The following is a 22329-nucleotide window of genomic DNA, read 5'->3' as shown; positions in this document are numbered from 1 at the left end:
AAAGTACTGGCTGGCTAAGTGGGCTCATCAGTGGAGTCCTGCACTCATTTCACAGTGCTAATTTTGGTGCAGTAATCATTGATAAAACATGTCTGGTTATATGAAAGTGACATACAGCCAATTGTGATGCAGCATTTCCTCATAAAGAGGGATCAAATTAAAAAACGAAATCCCTCTGGTGTAAATTGTAAATGACACTGACCATGTTCCAAGCGCTCATAGTCTGAGTCCAACAGGAAGTTCTTGAAGCGGTTAGAGATGTGATGATAGGCCAGGAACTTCAGATAATACTGATTAAACTCAAACTCCAGGGGATGTTGCTCCAAAATCTGCAAAGACATGAAAAGATGGATAAAGACAGTTAGAGGCGGACAGGGAGGAAGAGACAGAGAGAGAAGGTCAGAGTGTGGGAGACAGCTGGATCGTGTCCTCGTGCTGTGGCTTCAAATCACTCCGGTGCATAAATGACCAATTAGAAACAGGAAAGAACCTCTCCTGTCCTCGCGGGGGCAAAGGTCAGTGATATCATCACCGCCAGACACAATCTAGACTGAGCCAGCAGGACTGCAGCTCCATTGTTCCCATCCAGTGGTGTGAGGTGGCCAACGGCAGAGAAGTGTTGAATATTTGAGGCCACCTGGGTCTATTGGCAAAAACAACAGCTGTTTTGGAGATGAGGCACTTCTATTTTCAGCTCTTGTCCGAATCCCCTCTCCCCCCCGTTTATAGCTCTCCAGATCCCAGGACTCCCGCCAAACTGTCTTAACGCCAAGCCTACAGTTTCAAAAGACAAATGCAGAAACTATGTGTTGATGTAAGTGTATGGGAGTGGTCCTGTGCGACCCCAGGAGACGCACAACAACCCACGATATTCTCTGCAGTTAGCATTTAAGAGCGGACACAGTTCTCTGAAACTCAAGTGTACGAGCTTCATTCATGACTCTACTCCCCCCCCCCACCCCCGAAATCCTGAAGCACACCCAAAGCCTTCCAAGAGACTCTCAATCCCCAAAACTGCAATTTCCACAGGCAGCTCTAAACACGCACTGAAATGTGATGGGATGCTGAAACACGCAAGCACAGGCAGCTCTACGCTGATCATTGGGTTCACAGACCATCTGGGCAGCAGCCTCCCTGCACGCTCCCTGGTGCAATACACTGTCGAAATTACACATCCAGTCTCAGGAACTGCAAAACTAAACCAAATGTACAAATAATGTGACAGCTGAATTTCTCACCTTCTGCACCCTTTCGCCTTTACGCTTTTGAGGAATGTGCTGAGCTCACAGAGACGGAATGAATCGCGTTAAGTCACGGAGGGAAAGAGGAGAGAAGTCACTTAAGGAAGGGCAGAGATGCCTGACTGTTTGGAGCGCCTGTGGCAGCGAGGATCGCTGGGGCTGAAAGCCTCACCTGATGCACACAGTCCAGGAACTGCAGGAAGATGGGCGTGAAGCCGCTGCCCTGGCTGCTGGGACTCAGGTTGCTCCGCTGGCTGAACTTGTGGCCAAACGACAGCCACTCTTTCTCCAGCAGCACCTGAAAGCCCTCCAGAGTGCGGTAGAAAGGATCGCTCAGCAGCTGCACCAAAGACACCACCTGCAGAGAGAGGGGCGAGAAAAAAACAAGGAAATAAGCACTAAGGAAGGAAGTGGTTGTACATGAATTCCGAGCTTAATAAACTAACCTCACATAAATCTAACCCCAGAAAAAGGTATTAATAAGTGCTTTATAATGACTAATAAAGAGCCAATATATTAATAATATGCATGCTAATAAGCAGCTTGTTAATAGTGAACATGTGCACGCCAAAACATAAACTCTGACTGACAAACTAACAGTAACATTGACTACATTTGCACACACACACACACACTAGTTTTCCACTATTATTCCTAATCATATATGGGTCATGTAAAACAGCATATTCCAATGTCCAATATCCAAATTAGGCTTTAACCTGAATGTAGCTTTTTCTGACTTTCTTTGTACATGTACACAGCGCATTCAGAATCTGCGTCTCAGTTGTGGTTTTTACCACAGTAAAAACACACGGCCTCTTGCCTGTTTACGGTCAGCTTATGTGCATTTCCTCACAAACAGTTTGCGAGGCTGAGGTAGAGATGTTTGCACATGAAACTCACATTTCTGGTTGGAAGGAGAAACACACTTTAAAACATTATGAGAGACTTGGATATCAACAGGTTTTTGGATATGGGCAAACACTGCAACAACGACCTTTTCAAGAAGGCGGTTGAACAAATGAAAGAGGGGGCTGTGCACATTCATCCAAATATGGGCTGCATGTAAAGGGGAATATTGGTTGAATATTCATTTTCATTATGAATATCCATGTAATTGGATTAGTAAGAACATTTTGTGCACATAAATGTAGTCACATCTTTGGCATTCCTGTTCTGTTTCTAGTTACTTAGAGTATCTGCTAACATAAATACTGATACAACTATATCTGTAATAAGCTAATTTCATCTAAAACATTGGCCTGCTTAGTGGAAAATCACTTGATGAACCACCATCAGTGCGGCTGAGACCTACTGAATGTGATGCTTCTCATTATGTTAAATACACATGGCCGGATCATCTTACCACTAAAGGGCGAGGAGACTGGCAGCTGTTGCACCACCACCGTGCAGACGATTTCAGTTTGTCATGCACGATTACCATTCAGCTCACATTTTTTTGCTTTGCATCCCCTCAAAAGCTTAACTATGTAATGACGACCCATCTTCCGACAGCACGACATTAAACTGATCATCTGCTGTCAATTACATTTATATAACATTGTAGCAAAAGTCTTCCGGCACACTTGAGCTCACTCTACAAAACACCAGTTGAGAACCACTTGTCTACACATGCAGCGCGCTTGGCCTGCTTCCCTGCCCGTGTCTCCTCCAACACAACTAATGAGCCCTGACGCATGTGGAATGAGCGAGAAAAACAGTTCATGGCTTCCCCATGGGGGTTTAAAAGAACATCCCGCCCTGAGTGGTACAGAAAGCCCCCTGCAACCCCGGCACTGATATAAGACCCTCAGATTACTTTGAGACTATAGTGGACTGAGGCGTGGATTTACGAGAGGAGCAAAGCATGAGAGAGGAGAGTGGAGGCAGAGACTGAGGATGAGAAGGGGAACCAGAAAACAGGGTTTAGAGAGACAATTCAGCATCATGTTTGCTGGGTGTCTATGGACTGTGGACAGAGGCAGGGGAGCCAAAGCATATGGAGCCCATTTGCCTGTGCGGGCTGAGCGGGACCTGGCGTGATGGAGCCGGTGGCCCGTGGAGAGAGATGCTCCAGGCCCAACACGTGCCTGGCATAAGGGATCCACAAAGTGTACTTTTAAACAGCAGCCCAGAGCTTTACAAAGCCTGTAAACACATTTGAAGGACACGCGCTTGCAACACAAGCATGTGCACTTAAAACAGGTCAACATGGAAAATATGAGCTCAGAGAGCAAACATGCGATGCGATGCTGAGCGCACCAGCGGATGAACACTGTCAATTGATCAGGATCGAAACTGACACTTTGTTTACATGCCTCAAAATCAAAACCATGAACGTCCGTGATTGAAATCAGCGCAAGTCTGTGACGCGAGGCTTCAAGACTTCAGACCTTTTCGTTATCTTGCTCTGCGTCATCGGGTCACCGGTGGCAGAGCTGATGGCAAGATGGGCAGGAAAAGCAGGTGTGCAATATTTATGATCCCCGCATGGGCTGTTCAGAAGTGCAGGACGCCTAAAAATGTCGCTGTCAACATCTACAAACTATTACAAGTCACTTGTTTCTGCTTTCAGTCTCAATTGTGGCACTTAAAGAGAATGAAGGGCGATGGGGCAGCTCTCTTCACAGTTACACCAAACAGTTTGTTTAAACATGCTTATAAGTGAAGAACAGTTTATCTGAGGTACTCTCTCGTACGGCTGCACCTGGATCCTTTTAATGTTTGTTTGAATGTTTTATTAATTTGTTTGTTTCTTTCATCTTTGTTGGGCTTTTTATATTTGTTGGTTGGATGGTGGAATTGTTCTTGTGTGCTGTTTTCATATCAAAAACAAACTGTTAAAAGTTCCTCATAATGAGAACAAGTGTTTTATGAGGAGTCAACTGTTTTGATTCAATTATCTTACAACTATAGCTCGCGCTCTCAGGCAAGTTGTGCTTTCTTTATAATGCTGCGCAGGTTGTAAGCATATTTTAGAAAATTTTGGCAAAACACAATGCAAATCAGTGCATCATATACACTGAAGAGCACAGGACAGAATCACAGAATTAACTGAGTGCCAGCAGCTCCAGTACATCATAGCATTTTGCTGCTGCCTCCCACTTAGGCTGGTACTTTGGTTTTAAAGAATTCATGTCTTTTGATCCACATGTTCCCTGTGGTGTTTTTTATCAACTGCTATGACTATAAAGAGGGGAGTGAAATGTAACAAGGACCCCCAGCTGGACCAGTTACACACACTTAACAACCTCCTTCTTATTATTTTGTTTATGGGCTTTCAGGTGCAGTGGAGGCATGACGTGAATGATTTGCCGACTCTGGTCTCCTTCAGCATTTACTGTACCAATTTATCTTTTTGTATTATGCCAGATTTCCCACTTCCACCAAGTGTAAAACCTTAATTACTTTCTAATATTTCTTTGTCTTAATCTCCTGTATTTCCCCTCTTTTTTTGAAACACACATTATCAAAATGTGCAGAAAAACAGGTCGAGTTTTCTCTGTGCTTTTTACTCTGCTTTGCTCTTGGTATTTTGCTCATCCTCTTCTTCACACTGGTCTGTCTTACTTGTGCATTCATTTGCGTAGGTATTTGTGCATTTTTCTCACTTGTGTAGTAATGTCCCAGCCATCCTCCAGGCTGAGGAGAACAGATGAGCCGCTGTCCAGAAGCTCCACCAGAATCAGTGCCAGCTGCAAGATCTTGTGAAGCTGTGGGAGAACAACATATGTGCATGTTAAGACATGGGTGTGTGTAGACACACACACACACACACACACACACACACACACACACACACACACACACACACACACACACACACACACAATTAATCCTCTCTGTTCATACATTACCATCTTTGGTCTACTGCTTAATTACTTGCTGAGTGCTGCTTGCTGCCTATGAAGCGTTTCCCACAGATGATACTATTCGACAGTTTATCATATGTTCAATGTAAGAACAAAGGCTGCAGGGGGTCAGTCAGATAACCACCATGATAAGAGCTCTGCTGTTATCCCTTTGATGCGAATCTGTTTTCCTTGGGAAAATGGCTTCAGAGTGGATTTATTCATTATGTGAATCTGAGACACAGGATGAGCAGTAAGAGATGACTGCTGGGTCGTTCTCACACAAAATTTAGAGTCTGACGCTGAGATCCTTGTAAAATACAAAAACAGCGTTGTTTGTGTGTTTGGTCACCTGCAGGATCCATTCAGAGTCCTCCAAGACTTTGAGGAAGGAGTCCTCCGAGTCGGACGAGGTGGCACTGGGAGCGCAGGCTCTCAGGAGCTTTTTAAAAGAGGCTTTCACCTGCCGCGTGTCTGCAAAGTCCACCGGCACCAGTTCACAGTTCAGAGAGGAGTCCACTCTCAGGCCCTGTCAACACAGGCAGAGCAGTGTGAGCAGCTGTGTCACGATGTTCTTCACCTCCACCTCACTGGTTATTGTCTTCTTGTATAATCACTGATTTACAGGCCTGTCTTAAATCACTAACGCTGTTTAACTGTTCAGGTGAGGGAGCACTGCTCCAGTCTAACTACTTTACAGTGTGTTTTTATTACAATATGTAAGGTAACTTGAGTTACTACATATTCCTTTGCGTATAGGTCTACATTAACCTCCTGCTACAGGTAAAATGTATTATCAGATGTGGAAGTGCATGCATACATTATTTGGAACAAAAGGTCTTTTCATAAATTCTGACTTCCTCTTAGTTGTATTAATTATTGAAGTTTTCCATAACACTCAAATTATCCCACAACAGACGCCACCCATTACATAAAACAACTAAAAATCCCACTAACCTTTCAATCTAGATAAGAATGTGCACTTGTAAAATGAATATACACTCTGTGGCCACTTCATACAAATGTACAATCTATTGCAATTCACCACAACAGCTGTACCATAAATCAGACTTTTACAAAGTTTCCAGTGTTCACTTTTTGTTCTCGTTGTCTGAAATGTGTAAATCAAATTAAATGCTCGTTCTTAAGCTCATAGCTGGAGGTGGCCCCTGAATATGATGCAGTCCAGAACACTGCTACGATGAGTCCAATGCTAAAACATATTACTGCATTAACACCTCTGTGACATTGTCAAGACAAACTGAACATCATTTGTATTTGACTGCAGTAGATTGTCCAGGTGTGCCTGATAAAATGGCCTCTGAGTGCATATTTCCAACAATTCATAACAAAATGTCCTCTCAGAGAGCAGCTTTCTTTTCATTCTCACCCTTAAATGGGACTTTTCTCCGAAGACGTAGAGGGCAGCTTGCTGTTTCAGGAGCTGTGCCTGTAGACTGTTGCTACCTGCAGGGGGTGCCAGATCCTTCCCTGCTAGTCTGGCACCCACGTCCCCTGTCGCCGGATGATGGCTGAGTCTGCTGCTGGAGCGCAGGCTAGCCCACATGCCTGCAAACACACAGATACAAACAAAAGTCACACACAGGCAGTTCGAATGCCACTGATGTACACACACTGTCAAACAAAGTAAGACTGAATGATGAACAACACATGACATGCCGACTAGGTTTACATGCACAGCAGTACAACAGAGATTATGTAAAGACCTTCATTCTTTCGGTCCACCAACAAAGAGGTTGCCTCTGCGAATCGAGTGTGCTGAGATATTAGAAGCAGGAGATGTTGGAATTTCTTAGCAAGTCAACAAGTCTAGAAGCCATTTCCCTGAAAACCAGCATGCAATATCTTCCAAACAGCATGAATCACTATCAGGAAGGACATGATTTTTCACAGTGATCACTTTCAAGTTGTTTTCAGTTGTATTGGTATGGCTGTCATCCTGCTAATAATGTCAGCTTCTGCAACCAGGGCAGTTATACAAGAGCTTTCGACCTAACTGCATTCAATTCAGACGGCTCTTAAAATCCTTGTGGGTCATAAGTTGAGTTTATACTGAAAGTTTGAAAGCTGTTGGTGACACTCTGACAGATCAATTCCTGTTCAGGCCTGATGCTACACCTGATCGCAAGATTAACACAAGTCCTGTTTAGACCTGATGTCACTCAGAGATAAACAGGCAACCAAAACACAAGTCATCACACAGACAACATCAGAGCATTTATATGCTTTTTCTCTGATATTAACTGAATCCTATTCCCTTCAAGTCACATTTACAGAGTAACACCACAGGATCAGAGGGGCCTCATTTCGTGTGATGCATGAATTGTCCGCCGTGACTTCCTTCCCTCCTCAGTCTGGACCCAGCTCTTAACAGACCACAGTCACCTCTGACGAGCCAACACATTAACGATGAAAGAGGCCACATTAGAATACCCGCTTTGGTTTGTGAAAAACCACAGCTCCCAGAACAGCACCCAAAAAGTCAGTGGAGATTAGTACTATGTCTAACAGGGTCTTTGTAAGGGGTTTGCAGCACGGGTCAGTTTGGTATGTGACCTGGTTAGTGAGTAGGTTAGAGAGAGGAAAAAGGATGAGGTTTCAGAGGATGCGATAGAAAGAAACGGAGCGCTTTAAGAGGACTGGCGGGGGCAAAGAGACAGTTTGACTATACCTTGATGGTGGATTCTCTCCTTACTGGCAGGTTTTTGGTTTGAGTGAGTGAATAGTTTATCTCTGTACTCAAGCACTGGTTTATACAGGAAGTGAGAAGAGAGAAGATGAGAGCAGGGAGAGGGGTATGAAAAAAAAATAAATCACGTCAACATCGTATGGACATCACCACCTACCCGTCCAACAATTTGAATGCAGAAACAGTCATGCAATGAAGAGTCACAGGGTCAAAGGCTGGACTGATCCACATAATGTGACAGAGTGAAAAATGTCTTCATTTGGAAATGATCTTAGAGGATGACTGTCTCAGCATGCATGGATGTGTTTGTCAACTGTTATGATTCATGGAGTGAAGACAAAGAGCCAGATTTACAGAGTCTTTGTGCCAGTTTATCAGAAAGTGACACATTCTGCTCCAGAAACATGTGAAGTCTGTATCAAACAGGTGCACCAGACTGGAGCCACGGTTTGTCATTTGTTCTCTCCTTAGGTGGACACATGATAGCAGAGGTTCACCATGCATTTCACTGGTTTTGCAGCAAATAAGATTCACACAAGCCACGAGCAGGGATGTGGTGGAAAATTCAAATGTGATTACATTTCGAACAAAGAGTGAGCACAACACTGAACTATGTATCTGGAGAGGTACACTGCATTAAAGCATCTTTATATTAAGGTACACATAGTCACCTTTAACTAGTTGCTTATTATCATGCGTATTTGTAGCATATTGGCTCTTTATTAGTCATTATAAAACACTTATTAATGCCTTATTCTGCATTTTCTACAACTACGAGGTCATTAACTAAGAGTTTTCCCTCAATAACCTGCTAATTACCACTTATTGACAGTAAGGAAGCTGATGCCAATCCTAACAATCTAAGCCTGAATAACCCGAATACCCAGAATAAGGCATTAATAAATGCTTCATAATGACTAGTAAATACCCAATATGCTACTAATATACATGCTACACAACTGGTGGTATATCAAGGTGTGTACCTTCATATAAAGTGTGACTGACACATCTTATTAGCTCACTGCATCTCTTTTCATTTTTTATAACGTTTGTTTAATGCCCCCAACTGAGTTATTAATGTGATTCACAATTTCAGTATAATTTTATGAGCAACTGACAGTATTTCTCAGATGGATATGAACTGCTGCCACTGGATAAAATAAATATTTTGGAATGAAGATCAACAATATCACATATTTTCTAACATTGGTAATCTCACATCACTTCATTTGCGCCACTTTCTGATGAAATCTGGCCCAAAATTTAACTCCTGGTTCCAGGAAAGTGAAGAATGTATCAGTGATAATCCTGCACTCTAAACCCAGTGATTAGCGCTGGACTGTGTTGCAGTTACATGAATAATATAGGGAAAGAAACTCTGTAAAAGCTCCAAATAATCAGAAGCAATGCATCATCATTTTCAGTTTGCAGTCAGTTTAAGAAATCCTTTCACCTTTGACCTTCATCTGACACAGTGACTAACACCTCAGACATGCACACATGACACCAAACACATAATCAGGAGACAAAACGCTCAGTACTGATGGTGGAGTTCACATTCCAGTTTGCACAGTCACGATGATGTGTCAACCTAAAGGCACATTACGTTTTTACTGGTGATATTACATTTACAGTAATGCTGATTGCAGGAACACCACAGGTCACAATGAAAAAACATTCATGTAGCAACACGTTTCTGAGAGATGAACCTTCACATAATTAACAGACATAACAGAGCGTAGAGTGTGCACATGTGCAGCTACAGGCCACAGATCCTCACACAGACGTTTGACTTATGATTGTCATGTGTCCAGTGGTCGTATTTAAACTATCTAACTAACTAAACTAAACTAAATTTCCCCAGTGTGGGATCAATAAAGTCCTATCTCTTATCTCTTAGTTGTATTTAGAGTCTATTAATTTTTCTCTCCAATATTTTTACAGTTCTTGTTCTGTATGTCCATGATATCAAAACTTTCATAAATACAGGGTTTATGTTTGCTCACATTCAGGTATTATATTCATGGTATCATAACAACAAAAATTACAGACTGCATCACTTATTTTTGAATATATATCAACTACTATCCCTATTAACATTAGTCCTTTACTTTAACATGAGGTATTGTTGGCCGTAGACAGTAAGATCATTAAATATAATCTGACAGAAAAACACGCTCTGCCCTCCAGGACGTCTGTAATTTAGTTGCATACTTTCCTCTTCTGAATGTGTGTTATTTTAGCGTTTTATCAGGTTGTGATGACACATTCACCCATATTTCTAGAATGTGAGAGAATGTGTTTCATAACAAGAGAAAAATTGGAGAAAATGTGATCCTGGTGGAAAAAAGAGGGGGCAGAAAATATGGAAAACCAAGAGCGCCTCCGTACACTATCACAATGATCCAATATGTGAGCGAAATGTGTGCATCCCCCTTCTAACCTTCCCCTTCAGTGACTAGATGATGATAAAACCCTCACAGCTACAGTCTTACAGATGACAGTTGTGATGTTTCATTTTTCACCTGACCGCAGGAGGAACATGTGACGTGCTGAGTAGAAAACAAGACGACAACACTCACCTCCTCTGGTAAAGCTGTTTGAGAATGGGATGTCTAAATGGACAGGTGCCATCTTTGGTATCCTGGACGTCCTCCTATCACTGCCTGAAGACAAAACATCCACACAACACACAGGACGTTACAACAAGTGTCAGATAAGGACACAGGCTCAGGAAGGTATTTCTTTCCAACAGACTTTGGAGCAAATAAAAAAAAATTATGACAAATATGCACTCCCCACATCTACAGACAACATATTGCAATTATAGGTTAAGCTTCCCATTCTGACCGGAGCACTTTAATCACAAGATACGTGCTTCACCTGAGTGTGTGTGTGTGCATGTACGTGAAGCAATCATGGACATAGCGTTAGTCCAGTAAATGTCTGTGTTGCCCAGCATGTTCAGGATACAGACAGGAGGGGGTGAAGTCAGAGGAGATGGATGAGCTTCGCAGTGACCCCAGGTTGTCCTGTGATTCTTACATAACCTCTTATTGTACAAATTTCCTTCCAAATGTTGCCAAATATCAGATACAGTATTTCTCCCACACAGTCCCACTCTCCCCTTCACACTCACACACACACTCACACACACACACACACACACACACACAGACACACAGACACACAGACACACACACACAAAGATAAGTAGGTGAAAAATAACCGCTGACTCAAAAAACACAAAGGGGAAGACGAATGATTGCCTGATGGCAGAGTGAATACAGAGTTCGAGAGAACAAAAATAATTCTCAAGACTGCAAATCTGCAGTTTTGCTCTTTATCAGAAGAAATGAACTCTTCGTGGCCTCTTGTCTCTTGCAAACAAACAGTTTTCCCACGGCGGAGCCAAAACCATCGCAACTGAATTCAGGTCAGTCAGGAGCACAGGCGATCAGGTGACGTAGCTTTGGTTTATGGGAACTCATCGCCCAGAATCAAGCCTCGCAAGTACTTCTTACCGACCTCCTGCAGACTCCTCCAATCCAACAGTTAAATTGAAATTATATTAAGTTATGGTTATGGGTTACACTGTGTTCATGTCACGTAGATGTTAATGTATTTAACAGTTTTTTAAACATACATTGGATTTTTGACATACATGAAAAACTTGCTGATAACTTCACCAAATACATTCAGCTAAACCAGCTCATTTGATGTGAGCTCATGTAATGAATCCACCAATGTTAGCTTTGTTACTATCCAGAAGAAAGCTGGATGTACCTGGTGAGAGGCCAATGAGGGAGCGGTTGGACAGGGTGTTGTTTCCGTTCATTTTGAAGTAGATTGGGATGGAGTTCAGGATGGCTTGTAGGTACTTCTCTTGTTCAAGACTACTGGATGAATCTGAGGATGAGGCAGGAGCTACAGACAGAACACAGCACTTAATTTAGACACAAAATAATGACCATCATTTAAAAACCAGTTTGACTTACAGGGCACATGTTTCATAGGAAAACCATCAACATGTTTTTTTCTTAAATTTGAGTTTATCGAGACAAAGCTGCAGAAGTCGTACTAACCATGTCAGTGGTTACTACAACTTTTGGTCTTTACATAATCGACTGTCTTTTTCAAATAAAGAGAACAGCCGTGCAGCTGTAGAACACAAAGTCCAAGCTGCGGTGAATGCACACCTGTTGAGGAGGGGTTCTGCGACTTGAACAGTCCCACCACGCTCTTGCCGTGGAAGCCTCCTGAGCGGAGCAGCACTGCTTTAGTGCGAGGATGTTTCCAACACACAACGGGCAGACGGTTGTGTCTGTAGCAGCGGGCCACTTTGTGTAAACTGCTGTCCTGCACGGCCTGAGGAACCACCAACAGCCCTGGATAACTGACGGAGTGAGACAACAGACCTTTCAAACATACAGGTATTAAGAAAAAGAATGTCTGCCATTAATAAGACACTGAAAGTTATTTGTTCAGACACGTGTAGCAAGACACAAGAGTTGCAGCTGAATAAATGGCCTCTTATCGACTTTACAGCTAAGGTCTCAGTGGGATTTACTGTATTACACGAAGCATGTGTGTTTTTTGCACAACAGGATGAATCTCAATTGACTTGTCTCAACTGATAACTCAAACTTCTGTCTGCCAGGTAAAGGAGGACTCCCTACTAGCCTTTTGAGATACTGAAGCTTACAAAGTTTCCGGCAGGGCTACAAATCCTGGAAAATTAATATCCTCAGTGCTGCTGTGCTGCGATTAGTGGAATCAGTATGGATCAGCAGGTTTCTAGACAACACTGTCACAACTTGAAGGCATCCGGGTATCCAGCCTGTGATGTGTGTACCTGCGGCAGAGGGAGTAGAGCCTGTTCACAGCTGTGATCCTGAACTGCTCGCCTGACTTGGAGCGAGACGAGCTGGCGGTGATGGTGCCCAGGCCCAGACGCTGGTAGTCGCGGAAGCAGGACTGCTCCACCAGCTGCTCCATGGTGGACTTCTCAGAGGCTCGCAAGGTGCTGCTGGGCGGTGGCTCACCATCGTCTGATACTGAAACACACATGCAAAGGTGAATTACGCTTTTAATTCTCTTACATTTTCTCCTTTGTTTGCTCTCCTTCTCCTTCACGTGTCATTTCTCTCACTTGAAATGTCATCATCTTCATGCCAGGTCATTCTGCTGCCTCTGTCGTTCTTCTTCAGCGTGGTCTGGCTACCACGGCCCATGGTGATCTTTCCGGCCCTCTTCGCTCCCTTGACGATAGTTTTGGACAGTGTTCTGTGAGGAGTACAAGGCAAACAGCAGCATAATTTACTGAATGCAGTTTCAGCATCAAAACAGAGGGAGTACTCAAAATTTCCAAAGGAGAAACAAACTGCAACAGCGGGTCAGTCCAGAGCTTGGTGCTGTAAAGCTGCATCACAAACCTGAAGCCAGTGTTCCTCTCTTTGCTCTTTGGAAGGATGAGCTGAGGTGCTGTTTGTCCTGCTGCAAATGCAAAGGAGCTGAAGATGGACTGTGGGTAGCGGATCCTCTGGAGGTGCTTTCTGAAGATCTCCACCATCTCTGAGCTCACTTCCTCATCAAAAGCCACCTTTATCAACTGTAAACGATATTAGTCAAACTGATCATTTAACGACACAAGCGAGTGGGTCAGAGCTGTCTGTCTATTGCTGCAAACATTCCTCTCTGTTTTACCCCCAAACATTTGCTAAAGTGATCAACACAGACACATTTAGGCAGCTGGTTTGCCCAATAACTGCATAAAACAATGATGAAACAATAATTGTGCTCTTAGGAATTAAAGCAATGTTATGTTACAACAGAAATGACAATAGAATAAATCAGAACATTACTTATAATATTAGTGTAGCCTAATCTGTATCTGCGACCGTGCAGAAATACTGGGTTTCAGCAGAATGAACAGACTTAAAAAAAAAAAAAAAAAAAGTTTGTGGAGCCTTCAAAATGATTTAAGATTCAAATGTCAACGTTATAAATGAATCTTCAAACTATTTGGTGCAACTCAACAGCTTCCACATCTAAATGATAGATTGGTAAAACAGCCAATGCATGGTTTCCACAACACACCCCCACGCACACGTTCCAGTGAGGAAGCACAGCAAAACTTAAGAGATGTCCACACAGACCAAATGACCTACACTCCAACAACATGGACACTTTCATCATCTGTGTTAGTAAAGAGATAGGAATGAACCATAAAAACTTTTACAGCAGTACATCTAAAGACTAAAAACACATGCTTGGCTGAAAATTGCTTTTCTCTTTGATTCTAAGAATCAAGCTCATATTATGAAACACAAGACAGTGGGGATTCTAAAAGCTGTGCCACACACATTTTTAATTGTAATTTCATGTGTTACTGCTTATACGTATTAGTTTGTGAATCCTCTGACGGCATTAAGTTAATAAAGTGAATTTACTATCATATAATACCACAGATGATCTACATGGCACATCATCACTGCGACGAGTTGCTCAAGCTACAAGTTGTTTTTTTTAACCTGATCTAAAATCTCATTACTGTGTGTTTCAGTCACATTAACAAAAACAAACAGTCCATTCATCCATTTAACATTTCTGGTGGCCAGTGTCCATACTGGATGAACATGAGAGTGTGTTTCAGTGTTTACCTGAAATGATGCAGAGCGGAGCTGCAGGCCTTCCTGCATGTTCTGCTGCAGCTGATTCTGGATGCTGATCTTCTTCTCTTTGGTCAGCGTCGACACTGGGAAGGCTCTGATCACTGCCTGCTCCCCCACTGGACACATAATAGGGACAAAGATCAGTGTCACAATACCGAGAACACGGGTGCTGCATCTTACTGACATGAAACAAAGGACCAACCGCTAATTGGGGACATGTTGGTTCGTGTCGTGCCTTTACCCCAAACTATGAGGGCGCTCCACCTACTAAAAACGTAATTGTTTTTCGAAAGATCTTTACAGTGATGAAGAACACAGTTTACCAGCATACTCTCCTGCTTTTTAAAGTCATGATGAGAAGGCACTGTTATCTTATTATTGAAGAGACTAGAAAAATAATGTTTTAATTGGATTCAGTAAAGTAAAAGATGTGATGGTTTAAATACATGAGAATGAATTATTGGTTGAACATTTAATTTCTCCCAACTGATGAAATAACAGCACTGCTGCCCAAGAAAAAAATGGCATTTTATGTAAAATGAGCATTTTCATTGTATGAAAAATGAAAATTAGTCAACAAATATAAGAAGCATTTTTCATTGAGACTTAAAAGCTGGTGTTGCTGTGTTCAGTATTTACCCAGTGGATCATGGGGGATGCCTTTGAAAATGATCCGGTATGTTGTGAGAAAGAGGGCACCCTCTGCTGGAAGGATGTGTGGCCCCCCCAAGAGGCCCCCAGTGGCCTCCTCCCTGCCGTCAGGGTCTAGAAGCACCCGCAACCCCTCTGACACCAACTCCTCTCCAGGAAGCAGTGCCGGGCGCAGAATCTTAGGCTGATGGGGAACATAACATGATATAATATCACCTCACAGACAGATGCAAAAACTGTATCCGTCTATGAACACGCCTGAGCTTTGCCAGATACTTAAAATGAGGGACTCAGAAAAAAACATTCACCTCAGTCAATCAGGTTTTTAAAAACATTATAATGTCAAATCACAGCACCACATGACCTCGTTGGGACATATTTTAGCTTCACATGCACATCATCACGTCATCAAAAACACACATCTTGCAAGCACATACAAAGCATTTGATAGCACTTTGAAAAACCAACCTGCCAACAGAAACAAATTCATACTCTCTGCAGAGACCAATTTCAAGCCTCCAACCGAAGCTCACAATCTGTTTTTCTAGCAAAAACTGCTCTGTTTATCTAATTCATTGAACTGAGCACTCATTGTTTTTCACTTTGTTTCTAAAATATAAACATACAAACACGGACTGAAATGATGCATTTGTACTTGTGGAATATGACTTATTTGAGACCGCCAGTTTCTTAATTGCTATCAGTTTCTTTGTAGTGGAGTAAAAGTTAAAGTGTGCCTCACACATGTGAAAGAAATATGACGGAAGACAACTATAATGCATTAAAGGTTTCATCCAAAGTGCAGCATAACAACGTCTTACCTTTATTCTACCCATTTCAGTAAGTTTAACATGTACACTGAGAGTAAGGAAAAGTAGTAGAGTAAGTCTAATAGTAGCACTTTGCTTTAAAGTGTTGTCAGCATGTCATGTTGAGCTGTCGAGTTTCAGTTTATATCTTGTACATGCAGCATTTCAGTCCTTCTCGTATTTTGTGTGGGTTTGGAATCAGTCTCCGCTAAACCCTCAAAGAAGAAGTTAATGGGCTTTCTTAAGAAAGAACAGGAAACATGTAGCCTGACGCATGTGCCTTATATAACATGCACCAGGGAGTAGCCTGCAATTCTGTGTTTTCTGAACGGAACTGATTATTTACCATCTCCCAAAAACCATCACCATAAGAGCAACGTTTTCTACTGTATGAACTGTAACTAACAACAGTCAAGTCTGCACCCTGTGTAGCCTCAGCTCCTTCTGGCCTCCACAGCCAGCAGAGAAACACTCAGTTGTTCCACTGTCACAAATATGAACGAGTAGGGACATTAGATCATTCACAGCATTTCCCATTAAGGCCACAGCCAACCTGGGGGAGTTGAGGTCCGGCCAGGAGACAATAAGACGTTCTTGAATCCGTCCTTGAATGGACAGCAAGACCAAGAAGAGAGAGTCCCTCTGCACCTCATTACTGCCGCGAGCTCGGCTTCTTACTTGAGCTGCACCTTAAATGTGTTCATTGTTTTTCTTCTTAATGTTATTGCTACCATTACTACTACTATTCTGACTTGTCATGAATCCAGAGTCAGTATTGTTTACACACGTTTTAGTATTTCTTGGCATGCTGCTTGCAGCTAGCAGTCCAGGGTGGAAGCTTTGTCCAACACATAAACGTGTGAGAAGTTAGCCACAAAGTACAGCAGACAATCTGCCCAGACTGCTCACCACGGTCTCCAGGTTTCTCCCATGGCAGTGCTGGCATGGTGTTTGTCTGTGTGTATGAGCGTGTGCAAGAGCATGAGAGCAAGAGGAATTACCTAGAGGAATTACAAAGAGCTGGCAGACATACAGCACAGCAGGGTCCAAAACACCAACTAGTAAAATCTGAAAGTGCCATGATGACCGTAAAACATTGGATGAGATCGGCACTCTGCATACTAGCTGCAAACCAGACTAAACTGTACATGCAGACATAGCTAAGAGTGAGGATGTGTTAGACAACGGCAGAGTTTGATATAATGTTTAAAATGAATTTATATTCATGATTAAGTATTAGGACACGTAATTCATAGTCCACAGAACTGTATTCTCCTCATACAATTTCACATTAAGTTTCTTTCACCATCACATTTCAGTGAAAGTGAAACATGTTCTGAAGGCTTAGAATCCATATTCTGAAATAAAACCGCATCTATTTTATCAAGCACTTGCTATTAGAGTTTAAACTCTTCATGAAAGTTCAAGCTCTTGCATGTGAGAAGTTCTAATGTCATGTTGTCATGTCTGATGTCTGATGTTTGCTCTTGGGTCTCTCTTTTCCATTATCATAGCCCACCACTCAACTGGCCTTCATTGTCTCAAGTTGAGACAACCTGTGCTTGTGGCAAAAGTTGTTAACTGAATGCTGCTACAAATAGAAATAGACAACAATTAGACTGTTTCTCTTATTATTTGCTTGACCTGATATCGCCATCTAGACACATGGAGTGACCAATATGACAGGTACAGTTGAACAGGTTAGGTTGTATCGCTGATGTCCTTTGCTATATCAAGAGTGCTATATGTAGAATAGAACAGGAAATTTTGAATTGGTTGTCTAACATCTGGAACAAAACCCAGAAACTGTGCTTGCACTTTGGCTCTCTACAGCTTCACGTTTAAAAAAAAGAAAAAAAAAAGAAAGAAAGATATATACTATAGAGACATATAGATTTCTAATGGTCTAACCCTGCCATATAATTGTACATATACTGCACATACAGCTGATGTCCCAGCAGCCAAGAGCAGACCAACACTCACCTTTTGGATGGGAGGTAACCTCCTGCTCTCCCTGTGAACTGCCTCTAGAGCCTCCATCTGCATAGCTACAATGCCTGTGGGTCAGAAGTCAGTCAGTCTTCATATATACACACACAAGTGCACTACACACAGAGCTGCTACAGAGAAACATGTAAATCCACAAGTTCTTACAACCAGATTGTGTATTTACATATTTTAAGGCCATTTAACATGTGATGAGTTAATCAACTGAGAGCCTTCTGTTGCTGTTGGCCTGAGCTGAGAATACACACATGCAGAGCAGCAGAGTGTGAATGAACAATGTGAGTGCTGTACCTGGGATCATGCTGTGCAGGCTCTTGATGTGTTCCTGGGTCACTCCGCTCTCTGTGCACACCTTGTCGATGAAACGGGCAACAAACCTGACCACAGAGTTGGCCACGTCGCTGTTCTCCGAGTCCTCAAACCCGCTTTCTGTGTCAAAGCTCTCTGCGACGCTACCGGCAATGCTGTGAAACACACATGATGACACAATGGAAATGTGAAAGGTCAAGCCCTCGCGTCTAGGAAGAGATCTAAGAGTTTTTTGTTGACAGAAATTAATTTGAGGATCACTGTGATAAAGAGCATTGCGAGCGGGAGTGATTTGCACGCTGGCAGAAGCGAAGTGCTGATGCCTGCATCAATTGCTCAGACTCTATTAGCCAAGACGAATGTTTCACATGAGACGGTAATGCAACCTTCCCCCTGGATTCACAAAATAAAGAGTGATGAGATCCAAATGTTGTCTGTGAGAACAAACAAGTCTGGGGCAAAAATGAAAGAAGAAAGTGAGAGAAAATTTCCACACAAACAAATTCTTGGCCACTGCATTTCTGTATTCTCGTTAGAAACAGAAACAAAACAGAGATAAAATTGTAACACTGTGTTCTTGTGGCTATTTGGAAATTAAATGTGAAATTTAGAGTCAAATGTTTAACAAAAGCTTAATTACTGTTGATAACAGAAATGTAATTTTTAACATTGTGTTCTTCTTTGGGAGCAAAGCCTGAAATTTGAAAGATTTTTTTGGCTACATGCCTTTTAATTCTGAGAAAAGACATAGATGGGGGATCTTCCCAGATTTATTCCACACCACCCTTACAGAGAACGGGAAATCACTTCCACTGCTATTTTGTTTGGTTTGGGTGAGTACAATGAAGCACCATTAAAGACACCCCAGGGGTTTTAAACTTCCCAGCACAAGTGAATGGGCCTCACTCTGTTTGAGCAGTAGCGATGTTCCCCCAAAGGATGGACGTGGGCCGGAAACAGGAGAGGTACTATGTTCCATTTGGCTAAATAGGAAGGTATCATGTAGACTGTGAGCTACGCCACATCCACCCACAAACTTATCATCACCTTATTAAGAGAGGTACACATACTCCCAAATCATGAAACCTCACCTTGAGGTTTCCTCCAGATAAAACTGATAGTTTTACCTTACAAATACTGAACAAGCCAAAAGTGTGCTCTAGTATAGTCTGTGTTTGATTTTCGTGGATAAGAGTCAGGTGAAAGATGTTAAACGACACTAAATTACATCCTTTCACGACTCAGATTGTGAACCACAATATGCAGGTGCTCTCCTGACCTGTTGGTGACGATGCTGTTGCTGCCACTCTCCCAGTCAGCGACAGGGGTGTTGCGGAGCAGCTTGAGCTTGCTGGAGTCTAAAGGAACTAGCAGGTAGACCATGAGGCTGGCGTAGTGGATGGCCTGGCTGAACACGGTGCTCTCCTCATTCTTCACCAGCTCCTGCTGCTTCTCCTTGCTCAGGCTGGGCCATGAACGCAGCTGCTCTGCTGCCAGGTCCATGGCTGTGTGCTCCCCGTCTCTGCCTGCTGCAGGCATGGAGCCCGAATCCTGGAGAGGTCAGAGCAAACGGTTGGATTTTGACACTTTTTTTCGGCTTGGCTCCTTAAAAACAATACTGGTGACGTAGTTACATTGCTTGCCACAGAATGCTGACCTGCAGAGTGACAAATATTTCAACCAGAGATTGATTTTCTTCTTAAGGCTTTAGACAAAAAAAAAAAAAAAAAAAAAAAAAATAGACACAACAACAAATATCCATCTTCTGCTACATATCTGGGACCGGGTTGTGGTGGCACTGTAGTCCTCTCTCCCAAGCAACATTACCAAACCAGATTCTATTATCTTTCCAGTGTCTGGGTCTCTGCCAGGGTCTCCTGCCAACAGGCGTCCTGATCAGATGCCTGTTGGCAGGAGACCCCAGCCGACACCTCAACTGGCTCCTTTTGACACAAAGGAGCAGTAGCTCTACTCCAACTCTACTCTCTGGATGCCTGAACTCCTTACCAAATCTGTGCAGCCACCCTAAGGAGGATCTCATTCTGTCAGTCACAACGGTCCAGTAAAATGCCTGTATTAACAATGACAGAGCACCAATCCACCTGTCCATCTCATGCTCTATTTTACCCACACTCCCAAACAAGACCACGAGATACTTGAATCGAGAACCACGGTCTCAGACTAAAAGAGTGTCGACTCTCATCCCAACCCCTTCACATTCGACTGTACACCGCCCTGGTACGTGCTGATGGTCATGGCCTGATCAAGTCAGACACCCACCATCTGCAAGGAGCAGAGAAGCAATTCTGAGTTCCCTAAACTAGACACTCTCCTATTCCAAGTGCACCTTGAGATCCTGTGTGTGAATATCACCAACAGAACTGGTGACAAGGGACAACCCTGGCAGAGCCAAATAGCCACTGAAATCATGTCTGACTTCCTACCGAGAATACGGACACAGCTCTCACTCTGGTCTGGGTGGCTTGTAGAAATTGTGTCTGCTTTGCAAAACTCTAAAGTCTATAATATGCTAGAGAAGAATTATGAATGGCCATCCCAATGTCCTTAAGACCATGGTGATGTCTTTAAATGTCTTGTTTTGTCCAACAAACATTCCAGAAGACAAAGATCTTCAGTTTACTATCATGTCAGACAAAGAACACTGGAAAAAGCTGGAGAAAGGGAATTTCTTTGGCATATTTACTTGAAAATGACTCATTATTTTGACTTTTCTGGCGTTCTGTCTTTTCAGCTCTAATCCTGGTTAACAATAGTTGGGTTAAACAGACTTCATATGAACTCTGACACAACATATAGTCATACTGATCAATTTTCCTGTCTTACCTTTAGCCTGGCAGCGAAGCCCCCCTTCTCCTCTGGGGTGTTCAGATAAAGGGCTCGGATCTGACTCTGGACCTCACTGTAGAAAGTGGCTTCCCAGAACTGCTGATTGGTCCAGATGGGATGGTCCTGAATGCAGGTGTAGGCGAACTGGTTCACCCCAGCAGCCAATTTCTGAAAGAGAAAACATAGTTCATAGTCTTTCGACAAGCTGTCTACGCTTTTGAGTATTAGTCTGTGTGGGGCTGATATCAAACCAGCACTGCATGCTTTTTCAGATGTGCCAGCCCACCCTTGCCAGCAGCGATGACACATGTAGGTCAGATTTTATAAGCCACCTTTAGAGAATGTGAACTGAAAATGAGGCTTATTAAATGCTTACAAAACTGAAAAAAACGCGGGGAAGTTAAAGTGGAAAAAACATTGTGATTCGCATCCCTGTTTCTCTGATAGTTTATGTCGTCTCCCATAGCAACAGATAGAAACCAGATGTTGGATTGTCAGGCTCCAGAGCAGCAGTGACCATGATATTGTTTAGTTTAGATTTAGATTAGAACAGCAATTTTCTTTGATGTTACTGACACTAAAATGAAATTTATGTATGGGCTACAAAAGCAGTCTAAATAGGTAGATGGAGAAAGTAAATTAAAACTTTACACACATGACTTCAGGTCAGCGCTACAGTGTAACACATGATACACGGCCAAACTTTGTTCAAAACACCAGAACTTCATTTTAAACTTTAGTGGAAATCCAAACGTTTCCTGTGACACCAAACACGTTGGGCTGAATGAGGGAAATATGTAAGGAAAAAAAGACAAACCATATAGAATATTTTCTTTTGACAGATTGATGCAACCATAAATATGAAGTTTGAATATTTCAGGCCTGAACTAAAAGGGGAAAACAGGATGTTAATGGGTTAAACCCAACAGCTGACAGCTGCTCCCACCTCCAGTAAATACATCCTCTGCCTACAATATCTGTGTTCGGCCCTGCATGACTGTGTTCTAACAGTTGTAGCCCTCTACATGTGGGCAGCTGAGTTAGTGCAGGCTTATTTCTCATTGGGTATTTCCATCTAGAGGGGATTTGGTCTGCAGTCAGTGCCCTTGAAAACGAGTTTGCCAAAATAGTGGGAGGAAGTGGAAAAACAAAAACAAAACAAAACAAAACAAAAAAACAAGCCAGGCATGGGATTTTAAGTGAAATCAATCACTCTTTGTGAGTCGGAAC

The 22329-nt window shown here is 42.7% G+C and overlaps 1 protein-coding gene across 2 annotated transcripts in view; it reads right to left on the bottom strand.

Moving 5' to 3' along the window:
• The window catches only part of sbf2 (SET binding factor 2), an 89570-nt gene that overhangs the window by 5642 nt on the left and 61599 nt on the right, over positions 1-22329 (bottom strand). Inside the window, exons 18-35 of one of the 2 annotated variants that reach the window (XM_076728601.1) lie at positions 21097-21267; positions 19532-19803; positions 18235-18407; positions 17920-17993; positions 15116-15311; positions 14465-14592; positions 13238-13413; positions 12955-13088; positions 12658-12859; positions 12002-12198; positions 11589-11729; positions 10385-10468; positions 7785-7859; positions 6483-6661; positions 5445-5621; positions 4853-4954; positions 1414-1599; positions 203-329 (exon numbers count right to left, since the gene is read on the bottom strand). In XM_076728601.1, coding sequence (XP_076584716.1) covers positions 203-329; positions 1414-1599; positions 4853-4954; positions 5445-5621; positions 6483-6661; positions 7785-7859; positions 10385-10468; positions 11589-11729; positions 12002-12198; positions 12658-12859; positions 12955-13088; positions 13238-13413; positions 14465-14592; positions 15116-15311; positions 17920-17993; positions 18235-18407; positions 19532-19803; positions 21097-21267 — 2794 coding nt within the window. The remainder of the gene's footprint in view (positions 1-202; positions 330-1413; positions 1600-4852; positions 4955-5444; positions 5622-6482; positions 6662-7784; positions 7860-10384; positions 10469-11588; positions 11730-12001; positions 12199-12657; positions 12860-12954; positions 13089-13237; positions 13414-14464; positions 14593-15115; positions 15312-17919; positions 17994-18234; positions 18408-19531; positions 19804-21096; positions 21268-22329) is intronic. The other variant, XM_076728609.1, reaches the window with a different exon arrangement.

This window comes from Chaetodon auriga, chromosome 1, assembly GCF_051107435.1.
Source record: "Chaetodon auriga isolate fChaAug3 chromosome 1, fChaAug3.hap1, whole genome shotgun sequence".
Lineage (NCBI taxonomy): Eukaryota > Metazoa > Chordata > Actinopteri > Chaetodontiformes > Chaetodontidae > Chaetodon > Chaetodon auriga.
Note: the sequence above shows the minus strand (reverse complement) of the source record. Positions and strands in the feature narration are given on the sequence as shown.